General features: G+C 45.5%; 1 protein-coding gene across 4 annotated transcripts in view; it reads left to right on the forward strand.

Annotated features, from left to right (window-relative positions):
* The window catches only part of SYN3 (synapsin III), a 244,090-nt gene that overhangs the window by 212,628 nt on the left and 16,631 nt on the right, over positions 1 to 14,831 (forward strand). For all 4 annotated transcript variants that reach the window (XM_077266806.1, XM_077266804.1, XM_077266803.1 and 1 more), the window contains exons 7-8: positions 523 to 585; positions 12,504 to 12,646. In XM_077266806.1, the coding sequence (XP_077122921.1) occupies positions 523 to 585; positions 12,504 to 12,646 (206 nt within the window). The remainder of the gene's footprint in view (positions 1 to 522; positions 586 to 12,503; positions 12,647 to 14,831) is intronic.

The raw sequence follows: 14,831 nt of genomic DNA on the forward strand, positions 1-14,831 counted from the left end.
GCTGGTGCAGTCACTGTGTACATACATTACATTACTGTTCCTGAGTTACCTCCTGTATTATACCCCAGAGCTGCACTCACTATTCTGCTGGTGCAGTCACTGTGTACATACATTATATTACTGATCCTGAGTTACATCCTGTATTATACTCCAGAGCTGCACTCACTATTCTGCTGGTGCAGTCACTGTGTACATACATTACATTACTGTTCCTGAGTGACCTCCTGTATTATACCCCAGAGCTGCACTCACTATTCTGCTGGTGCAGTCACTGTGTACATACATTATATTACTGATCCTGAGTTACATCCTGTATTATACCCCAGAGCTGCACTCACTATTCTGCTGGTGCAGTCACTGTGTACATACATTACATTACTGTTCCTGAGTGACCTCCTGTATTATACCCCAGAGCTGCACTCACTATTCTGCTGGTGCAGTCACTGTGTTACTTCTCTGAGTAGGACACACCGTTCGGACGTCACACGTCTATGAGCTGACATTGTGTTTCTCTCTCCTCAGCTGACGACACCCAGCTTTCCGGTGGTGGTGAAGATGGGCCACGCTCACGCAGGAATGGGGAAGGTGAGTGTCAGTGCCGTTCACATACGGAGAGATGAGATTTTACAGAATCCCTTCCGTCTCCCTCCTGTGCCCTCATCTCCGTTACACATGAAATCTCACACAAATGAACCATGAGTCTGTCTCACACATGTCTGTGCCCAGATGGATCGGTCTGTGCGTTTTTCAGGAGCTGCGTGCAATATTATTCCCAGCGGAGGTAAAATGCGATTACTTGCATGGCAAAGACGACGCGTATTGTGTCCTACAGGCACAGGATGAATCTGGCCTAAATACCGGCCTGTGGTAGACACCAGACCAGGATTAGGGGAACAACTACAAACATCTCAGGAACCTCAGACCCTAATAACACGATGGCTTCTCGGGAAGTTCCATCTCTGTGGCTTCTCGTAATCTGACCAAGTTCTTAGGCCCCACCTGGGAATGGCCACTTTACCATATGAAAGGCGCCTGGGTCGGGGCCTCAAAATGCGTTAGGGCACTGCTTTATCATCACTGGCTCAATGTAATGTTTTGTAATCACATCCTATAGTCACAGGATTATTCAAGTTTTAAGAGAGCAACAGTGGAGATACAAGGATTGGGTCTCTAGGCTGGGGTCCTTGAAGTCCTACACACTTTTCAGGCTCTGAGAAAGTCTGTATCTTGGGGGGTTACAAGAACGGTTCAAAGCCCCTTTCCTGTGAGGTCCTTCCGCTCTTCTCAATTACTCGATCCTTTCCAATAATATAATTATAAAATATCTTTTCAAGGCATCTAGGTTGGAACAGGTGAAGCCACCACACGTGTTTTATGTACTGCATCAACCCAAAATCTGAGGGGGTCCCTAAAGTGGAACTTTATGTCCAATCACTCAACCTCTCAGGCCACCATAACATTGCCGGAGGCTTTTTAATTCGAGTCGTTGCTCACAATTTTGTCAAAAGTTGTCACCTTTCTTAGTCCTGAGATTGAATTTTTGACATGGAGGCTACAGACTACTGGTGCCACCTTGAATCCCAGCGTTACATTCTAGAGAATTCTTGGTGGTGGCCATTGTAGTGACCTATAAAGATGTCTGACAAACAGTAAAGGTGACTGATGGACAGACCCTCTGGTAGAACCAAGAATGGGAATTATGTCTACTCCACAAGTTCTAACCCTCATGGCTTCAGATGAGCAACTAAAATCTGGTGCATGCTGTGTCTATTACTGAGTCAAGCCGTCCAGCTTGATAGCACATGACCATAGTTTCCAACGTGTGGCTCTCAGACAGCGAAAAACGCAACTTCACCCTGCCTTGACCGGGAGCAATAGCTAAAATGAATCTCTATAGCTACAGGTTGAAGACCACTACTCCATAGTCTGAGCTTTAGTGGCTTGAAGATAGTCTTTTGGGCAGAGACGCCCCTGCATGAGTGGCTCTCGTTGCCCTAGTTGGCCAGTATGGTCTAGTGACAGACAGGGAAGGTGATTTTGAGGCATATATCAAGGGCTCCTCAATGGGTCCACCACCATAGTAGAACATCTTGAAGACACCCTCATGTAGAAGACCACTATCCCAAAGACTTCTGATACACACTGCTTGCCTCAAAATCGTCTTTTGTGGCAAGAATACAAGTCTATGGTTGCCTTCTCAATTCCAAAATTGGCTAAGATGGCTCAGTGACAGATGGGGTGGGGCACTATCATTATAGAGTGTGATTTGACTCCTCAAATCAGGGGCTCCTTAGTGGGTCCGTATGCTACTGTTCTCTAGTAGAATGTCTCAAGATGCTCTCAAGTAGAAGATCACTAGTCCATAACCTTCTATAGAGCTTTTTCTGCTTTCTGTTTTTTTGCAAGATGAACCTCCCAGCCCCAAAGATTAACATGGGTGCCATCTAGGTGCCCTGAATGGTCAGGATGGTCCAATGACAGACAGGTGGTGTGATTTTGAGGCTTATATCTAGGGCTGTTTAATAGTAAAACATCTTGAAGACTGTCATGAACAAGACCACTATCTCAAAGCTACATTTTAGAAACTTCCTGTCTCAAAATAGTTTTTGGGGCAAGAAAGCAACTCTTTGGGTGCCCTCTCGGGGCCTTAATTTGCCAGGGTAGCCCAATGACAGATCAGGTGTGGAGTACTATATCTATAGAGTTTGATTTCGATCCTGACATCAGTGGGTTCATACTAGCTCACCTTTAGTAGGCCATCTTGAAGACACTCTCGTGTAGAAGACCATTAGCCCATGACATTCTTCTAGACCAGCTCGAGTTCTCAGGGCCCCCAACACTTCATGCTTTCAGGATTTCCTTAGTATTGTACAGGTGATTGGATTATGAAGGCATCAGAAATGGCCACATATTCTCACACCTGTGCAATACTAAGGAAATCTTAAAAACATGATCTGTTGGGTCCCTGAGGATTGCAGTTTGGGAAACACTATGCTAGAGAATTCCTTCTTCAAAATAGTCAGAGAAAGAGAGGGCATAGTGGCTCTTTTGGTGCCTTGACTGGCCAAAATGGCCCCGCAACAGATCAATGGGGGACTCTTTCCATAGAGTATGACTTTTATTCTCATATCAGAGTCTTTTTAGTGGGTCCATATGCTACCACTAACCTTTCTCTACTAGAATGTCTTCAAGATGCTTATTAGTCCTTAGCCTTCACAGACATTTTTCTGTTTTCTTTTCCTGCAAGGGAGGTCCAACATGGGTGCCCTCTCATTGCCCTGATTTGCCAGGATGGTCCAATGACATATAGGTGGTGTGATGTCAGGGCAGTGTAATGGTAGAACATGTTGAAGACACCATCATGTTGAAGACCACTATCCCATAACATTCTTCTAGACAATTCCTGCTTCAAAATAATCTGAGACAGTGAAGGCATGGTGGCTCTTCTGGCGCCTTGACTGGCCAAGATGGCGCAGAGACAGATTGGTTGACGTGCTATTTCCATAGAGTGGAACTTTGATCCTCATACCAGAGGCTTTTTAGTGGGTCCTTATGCTACCACTAGCCTTCCTCCAGTAAAAAGTCTTGAAGATACCTTCAAGTAAATTACTAGCACAAAGTCTTGTTCTAAAAAGTTTCAGCATAGTATTTTGGGGCAGGGTGGTACCTCTATGGGTGCACTCTTTGTGCCTTCATTGGGCAATAGGTCCGGTAACAGATTTAGAGGCTAGTTATTTCCACAGGGTGTGATTTTAATCCTCATTAGGGGCTGTTTAGTGGGTCTTTTCTATTAGGACATTTCGAATATGCCCTCCAGACCTTCCCTCTGAGCACATGCTTATTCAAGATAGTCTTTTAGTCGAATACAGGCACCTCTATGGGTGTCCTCTTGGTGCGTCACTTGCCCAACATGACTCAGTGACAGATGGGTGGTGCCACCTACATCGTGTGTCCTCTCTATCCTTGGATCAGGAGCTTCTTAGTGGGTCCATATGCCACCAACTACGTCTAAAAGATGCCCTCATACAAGGAGTCCTGGCAGCAGATGCCCTGGGGACTTTAGGCTGAATACAGTACGTTTCTTGAATACCAAGTGTTAGATTTATGACAAGTATAAATGCTTGCAGGACAGATGCGGTAATTCCGATGGTCCCATTGGGATGGTTGCTTCTGCTAATACCGCTCTATGGAAAACTTCTACAACTGAGGGAACACTGTGTCTCCATCCACCGAAGCTGCGGATTACATTATCCTGGCTCGGAGAACAAGAGAACATTTCTGGTTGGGGATTAGTACATTTTGCCCCTGTGAAATGATTATTAATGACGTATCGCCTTAATTCAAGCGTTCCTCTAACACCTTCACCCAAGGTAACTCGAATTACCCAACCTGAGACTTGATATAATCACCAGTGACTATGGCGCCAACGCTTCTAGACTTTCCGTTCTACGGTTCATCCAGTGAGTCAAACACCCAAGAAAAGTTGTGATGTGGCTCAGTACAGGACGGATCATTCCAAAATGACTCTGCCTGGACGTGGGAATTGTTCTTCTCACTCTGAAAATCATAGGAAGGATTGAAATCACAGGACCGGAAAATGAGGATATAGGAGGGTCTGCTATGTGGGAATATAAATCACTGCCATTAGTACAATCCTGACTGGCTAATGGTGTTCTAGATAATCAAGTGGAAAACATACAGTCTACATGTAAAGGAGGTAGATAGTTTATTCACTGAGTCATAGGTCAGAGTGAGTATTACGGACTGAAGGTGATGATACAGCAGAGTTGGACTTTTAAGTGGAATGGTGAGGGCCATGACAGTAGGGTGTGCAGGGCCACAGATATGCAAACAAGGATAATAGGAAAAGATGCTGCTGAAGGGCAGATACATACAGAGACATCAGGGTTCTATATGCAATCTGGTATCTTGCAGCAGGAATACGGTTAACCACAGGAATAGCAGAGACATACATGAAATCACGTATCTTGCAGCAAGGATGTGGTTAACCACAGGAATAGCAGAGACATACATGAAATCGTGTATCTTACAGCAAGGATGCGGTTAACCACATGAATAGCAAAGACACATAAAATAGCGTATCTTGCAGCAAGGATGCGGTTAACCACAGGAATAGCAGAGACATACATGAAATCAGGTATCTTGCAGCAGTGATGCGGTTAATCACAGGAATAGCAGAGACATACCATACATGAAATCATGTATCTTACAGCAAGGATGCGGTTAACCACATGAATAGCAGACACATACATAAAATCATGTACCTTGCAGCAGGGATGCAATTAATCACCGGAATAGCAGAGACATACATAAAATTGGGTATCTTGCAGCAGGGATAAGGTTAATCACAGGAATAGCAGAGACATACCATACATGAAATCATGTATCTTACAGCAAGGATGCGGTTAACCACATGAATAGCAGACCCCTTCATGAAATCAGGTACCTTGCAGCAGGGATTTAATTAATCACAGGAATAGCAGAGACATACATAAAATTGGGTATCTTGCAGCAAGGATGCGGTTAACCACAGGAATAGCAGAGACATACATGAAATCAGGTATCTTGCAGCAGTGATGTGGTTAATCACAGGAATAGCAGAGACATACCATACATGAAATCATGTATCTTACAGCAAGGATGCGGTTAACCACATGAATAGCAGACACATACATGAAATCATGTACCTTGCAGCAGGGATGCAATTAATCACAGGAATAGCAGAGACATACATAAAATTGGGTATCTTGCAGCAAGGATGCGGTTAACCACAGGAATAGCAGAGACATACATGAAATCAGGTATCTTGTAGCAGTGATGCGGTTAATCACAGGAATAGCAGAGACATACCATACATGAAATCATGTATCTTACAGCAAGGATGCGGTTAACCACATGAATAGCAGACACACACATGAAATCCGGTATCTTGCGGCAGGGATGCAATTAATCACAGGAATAGCAGAGACATACATGAAATTGGGTATCTTGCAGCAGGGATGCAGTTAATCACAGGAATAACAGAGACATACAAGAAATCAGGTATCTTGCAGCAAGGACACAGTCAACCACAGGAACAGCAAAGTTGTAGTGTGCGTTAGTGCTAATAAAGCAGTAATGGATAATAAAACAGGTACCTTAATAGCAGAAATATGTTTTTAGCTTGACTTAGCAGACTGTAGAGCAAAAACAGCCGACTGAGTTAGGAAGTAGTAGATGGATGCTGGAAATCAGACAGGAGTTGCTGGGAGGATAATTGAGAATAGGATGAAGCGAGCCCCACTCTTTTGACCCAGATATCAGACAGGATATCATCTTGATCAGTAGAAACAATACCCAGCACTCATGATCACATATTGATGCTTTACCAGATCCTCTAATGCAGTATTGTTTTTTTATATTGGTCAGCAGGGGAACCAGAATTATCCACATGCACCACCCCAAGCAGAGTGCTAAACGTGGATGCTCAGTAGGTGAGGCCCACCAGGTGGTTCACCGTATTCCCGTGGGCCAGTCAGAGCCTAGCTAAATAGATCGAATGATAGATATGAGTGATAGATGTATAGGTAAGAAATAAGAATATATAAAATGCAGATTATAGAAGGGAAGATACATTTAAGCTGGATCTAGGATGTGATCTGGCAGAAGTGCGGCCCGACAGTGACGCACCGGCCGTTATCTGCGCCCATCTTTCTATCTTCGTGTCCTCCTGACTCATCAGCGTCTTGATAAATATTTCCCTAGCGTGAACAGGAGCTGGATAATGGCTTTACTGTCCTCACCCCACTTCCCTTGTCGGCCCCCAATTTCTATCTGGCCAAGTGATGTCATCGGCCTCCACTCCCACATGTAAGACAACAATCCCTGTTTTCCCAGCTGGACGGCGGCTTTGATTATGAATCTCCCATAAAATCCTCAAGCACCTCCAGAGCAGATCTTGATGAGAAGTGGTGGCGTGTGGCTGTACAGCACCCGTCATCTATGTACCTGCTGCTAAAATATCCCATGACTGCTATGTACATATAATATAGAGTTCATTATTTTGCATAGATTTAGCAGGAATACGGTTAACCACAGGAATAGCAGAGACATACATAAACTCACTATAAGGGTCCAAAACTTTTTTCCCAAAATTTGTTACCACTGTGATGATTTTAATGGTGAGGAGCCAATGTGAATGTTCAGCTTCTTCTGGCACCTGTTACGGGGGTGGATGGTGAGGGTGCTATGGGGGCATAGCAGTGTTTAATGGGTCAATTTTTGGTGGGCTGAGCAGAACTCCCAAAATGTCTTGGTTCTCACATACTGTTTAGGGTACAACAGAGCCTAGTCAATCTATGTTTAGGACATAGTAAAGCTATAAAATATTTTCAGTGGGCTGGACGGGTAACCATTGCGGTTCCAAACTGCCTCGTTTACCAGATTCTGTTTCCGCTTTGATATTAGAAGGGGAGGGCGCTATGCAATAGTTACGTATGTTCCTTGCACTATTGTGGGGGTAAAGTAATCCCCTAAATCCTAGGGGATTTAATTTTATATGGGCTACGCAGACTCCCACTGGGGGTACTGTAGGGTCTATGGGATATAATTTTAGGTGGGCTAGACAGGTTCCCATTGAAGCTCCAAAATGCATTATTTCTCAAATGCTGTTTGATGTGTCTAAAAAAGGGGTCTATGTGTCCACCTCCCCCCCAACAAAATTTAACGCTGTATATAACATAATAGTAGTTAGTAGCCAGAATAGTAGCCCTCCCTTCCTCCCTTGGCTCTCAAGAAAAATGTCTCCTTCTTCAGGCGCTGATATACAAGATATGTGACCTTTTTAATCATGTGACTGCTCTTGGTCCCGTTGAATGGCTATAAGAATTCAAAAACACTTTAAGGAGGCAGACAAGTCTCCATTAAAGTTGCAAAATGTATTTGTTACAAGATTCTTTTTCCACTTTTATACTTTAAAAGGGAGGGGCCCATGGGACAAGCAAGCTACTTTGTGCTATGCGGGAATAAGAGTGCCAAGTGGGTCTATGTTTTAGAAACTACTACAGCTGTGAAATAAATCATCTAAAATGGATAGATTCCCTTTAAGGTTCCAACACTGTTCAGTTTCCAGATTCTTTTTCTGCTTTCATAGTTTTAAAGGGGAGGGGGCTATGTGACAGGTAAGCTACTTCCTGTTGTGGGTGTACAGAAGGAGTCATTAAAAACATCGAAATGGAAAATGTATCTGGGAAGGGAGACATTTTGGAACCGCGATGGGAACCTGTCCAACCCAAGGAAAATGTTATACCCTATATATACAGTGGCATGTAAAAGTTTGGGCACCCCTGGTCAAATTTACTGTTTTTGTGAACAGTTAAGCAACTTAAATGTCACATTTCCATTGTATTTTAGGCAAAAGATATATATAGTTTTTTTTTCATTTAAAAAATTGCAAAAAGGAAAATGAGCAGATGCTAAAGTTTGGGCACCCTTGGAGATTTGTGTGCTCAGATAACTTTGACCAATGTTTCAGACCTTAATTAGCTTGTTTGGATTATGGCTTGTTCAATATCATCATTAGGAAATCTCAGGTGATGCAAATTTCCCAGCTTTATAAAACCCAGCCTCCTCTAACCTTGTACCGAAAACTAGCAATCATGGGTTCTTCTAATCAGCTGCCTAGCTCTCTGAAAGTGGTGGAGGCCCACAAAGCAGGAGAAGGCTATAAGATAATAGCAAAGTCTTTTCAAGTTCCCCTTTCTTCAGTTCGAAATGTAATTAAGAAATTGCAGTTACCATGAAGAGTGGAGGTCAAGATAAGGTCTAGAAGACCAAGCAAAATTTCAGAGAGAGCTGCTCGTAGGATTGCTCGAGACTCAAATCAGAACCTCCGCTTGACTGCAAAAGATCTCCAGGAAGATATAGCCGACTGAGGATTTGTGGTACAATGTTCTACTGTTCAGTGTATCCTGCACAAATATGGACTTCATGGAAGAGTCATCAGAAGAAAAACTCTCCTGCGTCCTCACTATAAAAATTCAGTGCCAGAAGTATGCTAAAGAACATCTAAACAAGCCTGATCCTTTTTGGAAACAAGTCCTGTGGACTGATAAGGTTAAAATAGAAATCTTTAGCCACAGTGATCACAGGTATGTGTTGAGAAAAAAGGGCACAGAATTTCAGTAAAAACATCTCGCCAACCATTAAGCATGGTGGAGATCAATCATGCTTTGGGGTTGTGTTGCAACCAATGGCACAGGGAACATTTCATGGGTAGAGGGAAGAATAGATTTAAATTCTTGATGCAAACATAACACCATCTGTAAAAAAACTGTAGGTGAAAAAAGGAAGAGGACGGTTTCTACAAATGGATAATGGTCCTAAACACAAGTCAGAATCCACAATAGCCCACCCCAAAAGGCGCAAGCTGAAGGTTTTACAATGACCCTCACAGTCCGCTGATCTGAACATTGTTAAAAATCTGAATCTATACCTAAAAATAGCAGAGGATGGAAGACGAAATAGGATAAGGTGTAAAGCATGCGCACGCCACAAACAAGATGCAACCGTGCAAACCTAAAAGTGCAGACCAGGAAACAGATCGAACTCAGATCCGTATATATATTGAGAGTGTAAAAAGAGGGAAGTATTAATACAACAGACAAAAATACTATGTGTATACAGACTGCCGCTATAGATGTGCACAGGGATCGTACCCCATTGTGGACCTCATTTATAGTACAATATACCATGTGGAAATAGCCAGCATGGAAAACGGGATCTAACCCTCAAATTAAATAGTGTCCACACACTATGCACTAAAAATGCAGCTGCAGCACATGTAAATAAACCCCAATGCCTGATAATAGAAAAATCCCTCCTATCCACCAGCCCGCAAGGCGGTAATGCCACCATGTATATTGCATATTACCTATAATGGGGATAACGCTGGCTCGTGGATGAATCCTGGACCTGCACGTCAGCCCGACGCGCGTTTCGGAGTCAAGCTCCTTCGTCAGACAGCTGTTTCGGGGTATTTGCCCCTCATCAGTGTGGAGTAGGAAACTGGCTATTAGGAGCAGTGCCTAAACAGCCGAAACAGCTGTCTGTGGATGGATACCATGTTTTGGCATAGGTGGTTTTCCTCTATTGGATGCTGCCCTTCCCGTGGTTGTTCCTTCCCGGTGAAAGACCTGGCTATTCATTGCTTGCGTTGAGAAACACGTGATGGTGTCTCCGCGGTGTTGGATGTTTTGATCTCCCCGAGGTCAATCATCCTTATGTTTACTGTATATATACAGTTATATGAAAAAGTTTGGGCACCCCTATTAATCTTAAGCTTAATGTTTTATAAAAATTGGTTCTTTTGCAACAGCTATTTCAGTTTCATGTATCTAATAACTGTTGGACACAGTAATGTTTCTGCCTTGAAATGAGGTTTATTGTACTAACAGAAAATGTGCAATCTGCATTCAAACAAAATTTGACAGGTGCATAAGTATGGGCACCCTTATCATTTTCTTGTTTTAAATACTCCTACCTACTTTTTACTGACTTACTAAAGCCCTTTTTTGGGGTTTTGTAACCTCATTGAGCTTTGAACTTCATAGCCAGGTCTATGCAATCATGAGAAAAGCTACTGAAAGTGGCCACTTTCAAGTTGTTCTCCTGTTTGAATCTCCTCTGAAGAGTGGCATCATGGGCTCCTCAAAACAACTGTCAAATGATCTGAAAACAAAGATTATTCAACATAGTTGTTCAGGGGAAGGATACAAAAAGCTGTCTCAGAGATTTAACATGTCAATTTCCACTGTGAGGAACATAGTAAGGAAATGGAAGAACACAGGTACAGTTCTTGTTAAGGCCAGAAGTGGCAGGCCAAGAAAAACATCAGAAAGGCAGAGAAGAAGAATGGTGAGATCAGTCAAGGACAATCCTCAGACCACCTCCAGAGAGCTGCAGCATCAACTTGCTGCAGATGGTGTCACTGTGCATCTGTCAACTATACAACGCACTTTGCACAAGGAGAAGCTGTATGGGAGAGTGATGCGAAAGCAGCCGTTTCTGCAAGCACGCCACAAACAGAGTCGGCTGAGGTATGCAAAAGCACATTTGGAGAAGCCAATTTCTTTTTGGAAGAAGGTCCTGTGGACTGATGAAACCAAGACTGAGTTGTTTGGTCATACAAAAAGGCGTTGCATGGCGGCAAAAAAACACAGCATTCCAAGAAAAACACTTGCTACCCACAGTAAAATTTGGTGGAGGTTCCATCATGCTTTGGGGCTGTGTGGCCAATTCTGGCACCGGGAATCTTGTGAAAGTTGAGGGACGCATGGATTCCTCTCAGTATCAGCAGATTCTTGACAATAATGTTCATGAATCAGTGACAAAGTTGAAGTTACGCAGGGGATGGATCTTTCAGCAAGACAATGATCCAAAACACCGCTCCAAATCTACTCAGGCATTCATGCAGAGGAACAATTACACTGTTCTGGAATGGCCATCCCAGTCCCCAGACCTGAATATCATTGAACATCTGTGGGATCATTTGAAGAGGGCTGTCCATGCTTGGCGACCATCAAACTTAACTGAACCGGAATTGTTTTGTAAAGAGGAATGGTCAAAAATACCTTCATCCAGGAACTCATTAAAAGCTACAGGAAGCGACTAGAGGCTATTTTTGTAAAGGAGGATCTACTAAATATTAATGTCACTTTTCTGGTGAGGTGCCCATACTTATGCACCTGTCAAATTTTGTTTGAATGCAGATTGCACATTTTCTTTTAGTACAATAAACCTCATTTCAAGGCAGAAACATTACTGTGTCCAACAGTTATTAGATATATGGAACTGAAATAGCTGTTGAAAAAAAAAACAATTTTTATAAAACATTAAGCTTAAGATTAATAGGGGTGCCCAAACTTTTTCATATAACTTCCACCTGATGAAGACGGTTTAACCGTTGAAACGCGTTGTGGTTCAACACTAAAATCCTTGTTTTGCTCTCATATCCTCCTAGAAGGTTAACGGCTGGAGCTGCGGTGGACTCTTTGCTTTTAATTTTAACTGTGACCCTCACAGCGACCGCTTTCTTTTCCCCCGAATTTCATGTATATAGGTCATAGCATTTTCCTTGGGTCAGACAGGTTCCCATCGCGGTTCCAAAACGTCTCCGTTCCCAGATTCTTTTTCCACTTCGATGTTTTTAATGACTCCTTAAATAAGAGATTGACTCTCTATGCTGAGTGCTCCTCGTGCCTCTCATCTGTCTGTGACGCCCAAATAAATCACTCTAGTAACATAAAAACCTTCATTTCTGTCAAACTTGCACATTTGGAAACCGCAGTTTGGATGATGACTCACGTAGAGCTAATAACTGCAGCACGTGGTTGGGAATGTGCCCCACATGGCGGTGGAAGGGTTGCTCTCGCCTTACTGGATTATTGGAAGTTTTTCTACACTTTTCATGTGGTTTTAGATGATTCTATAATTTTTTTTTCTAGATAAAGGTAGAAAACCAATATGACTTCCAGGATATGTCCAGCATCGTGGCCATGGCAAAAACCTACGTGACCACCGAGCCGTTTGTAGATTCCAAATACGACATCCGCATCCAGAAGATCGGGAATAACTACAAAGCTTATATGTGAGTGTGTGTGCCTCCCCTGCATCATGTCGCTGCCTCCCCTGCATGGTGTCGCTGCCTCCTCTGCATGATGTCACTGCCTCCCCTGTATGATGTTGCTGCCTCCGCTGCATGGTGTCGCGGCCTCCCCGGCATTGTGTCGCAGCCTCACCTGCATCGTGTTGAAGCCTCAGCTACATCATGTCGCGGCCTCCGCGGAATCGTGACACTGCCTCCCCGGCATTGTGTTGCGGCCTCCCCGGCATCGTGTTGTGGCCTTCCCAGCATCGTGTTGCTGCCTCCCGGCATCGTGTCGCTGCCTCCCCGATATTGTGTCGCGGCCTCCCCGGGATCGTGTCGCTTCCCCCACCCCCGGCATTGTGTCGCGGCATTCCTGGCATCGTGCCGCTGCCTCCTGGCATTATGTCGCTGCCTCCCCGGCATCGTGTTGCTGCCTCCCGGCATTGTGTCACTGCCTCCCCGGCATTGTGTCATGGCCTCCCCGGCATCGTGTCGCTGCCTCCCTTGCATCGTGTCGCGGCCTCCCCGGCATCATGTCGCAGCCTCCCCGGCATCGTGTCGCGGCCTCACCTGCATTGTGTTGCGGCCTCACCTGCATCGTGTCGCGGCCTCCATGGAATCGTGACGCTGCCTCTGCGGCATTGTGTGGCAGCCTCCCCGGCATCGTGTTGTGGCCTTCCCGGCATCGTGTCGCTGCCTCCTGGCATTATGTCGCTGCCTCCCCGGCATTCTGTCGCGGCCTTCCCGGCATCGTGTCGCTGCCTCCCGGCATTGTGTCACTGCCTCCCCGGCATTGTGTCACGGCCTCCCCGGCATCGTGTCGCTGCCTCACCTGCATCGTGTCGCGGCCTCTCTGGCATCGTGTCGCGGCCTCCCCTGCATCCTGTCGCAGCCTCCCCGGCATCGTGTCGCGGCCTCACCTGCATCGTGTCGCTGTCTCACCTGCATCGTGTCGCAGCCTCTCTGGCATCGTGTCGCGGCCTCCCCTGCATCCTGTCGCAGCCTCCCCGGCATCGTGTCGCGGCCTCACCTGCATCGTGTCGCTGTCTCACCTGCATCGTGTCGCGGCCTCTCTGGCATCGTGTCGCGGCCTCCCCTGCATCGTGTCGCAGCCTCCCCGGCATCGTGTCGCGGCCTCACCTGCATCGTGTCGCGGCCTACACGGAATCGTGACGCCTGCCTCCGCGGCATTTTGTCGCTGCCTCCCCGATATTGTGTCGCGGCCTCCCTGGGATCGTGTCGCTGCCCCCACCCCCGTGTCGCGGCCTCCCCGGCATTGTTTTGCGGCCTCCCCAGCATCGTGTTGTGGCCTTCCCGGCATTGTGTCGCTGCCTCCCGGCATTTTGTCGCTGCCTCCCCAGCACACCATGTTCTCTGTGTTGCATCTGTCAGGGCCAGAAATGGGGCAGCTAAAGCCAATCAAGTCCTCATATGTAGGACGTCTGCAGTAAAGGGTTAAGTGCGCAATGTCGGTGTCAGATAAGGTCACTGCAGGTTCCTGGATGCAGAGTTTATTTAGTTAATGTATCTGCTGCCGTCATTTCGGAGACCCAGCCCCGGGGTCCTTGCCCTGTCTACACAGATGGGATTACTGGAAGACGAGCTGATGTCAGAGACCGCCGTCCCAAAGACACCAAACATGTGATGACTGCGGAGAAAGTGATGGGGGATCCCCAGGAAGTGATGGGAGGACCCCAATGACTCACAGGGAGGAAGATTTTTTGAGGATAATATACATAAAGTCAGCAGAAGACCTGGTCACCTGGGCCAGGAGTGCGAGGCCTCTGCCCTTTACTGTACACTAGTAATCCCACCACACGGTTACCTCCTGTATTATACCCCAGAGCTGCACTCACTATTCTGCTGGTGCAGTCACTGTGTACATACATTACTGATCCTGAGTTACCTCCTGTATTATACCCCAGAGCTGCACTCACTATTCTGCTGGTGCAGTCACTGTGTACATACCTTACATTACTGATCCTGAGTTACCTCCTGTATTATACCCCAGAGCTGCACTCACTATTCTGCTGGTGCAGTCACTGTGTACATACATTACATTACTGATCCTGAGTTACATCCTGTATTATACCCCAGAGCTGCACTCACTATTCTGCTGGTGCAGTCACTGTGTACATACATTACTGATCCTGAGTTACCTCCTGTATTATACCCCAGAGCTGCA

Source organism: Ranitomeya variabilis, chromosome 5 (assembly GCF_051348905.1).
Source record: "Ranitomeya variabilis isolate aRanVar5 chromosome 5, aRanVar5.hap1, whole genome shotgun sequence".
NCBI classification, from domain to species: Eukaryota; Metazoa; Chordata; class Amphibia; order Anura; family Dendrobatidae; genus Ranitomeya; species Ranitomeya variabilis.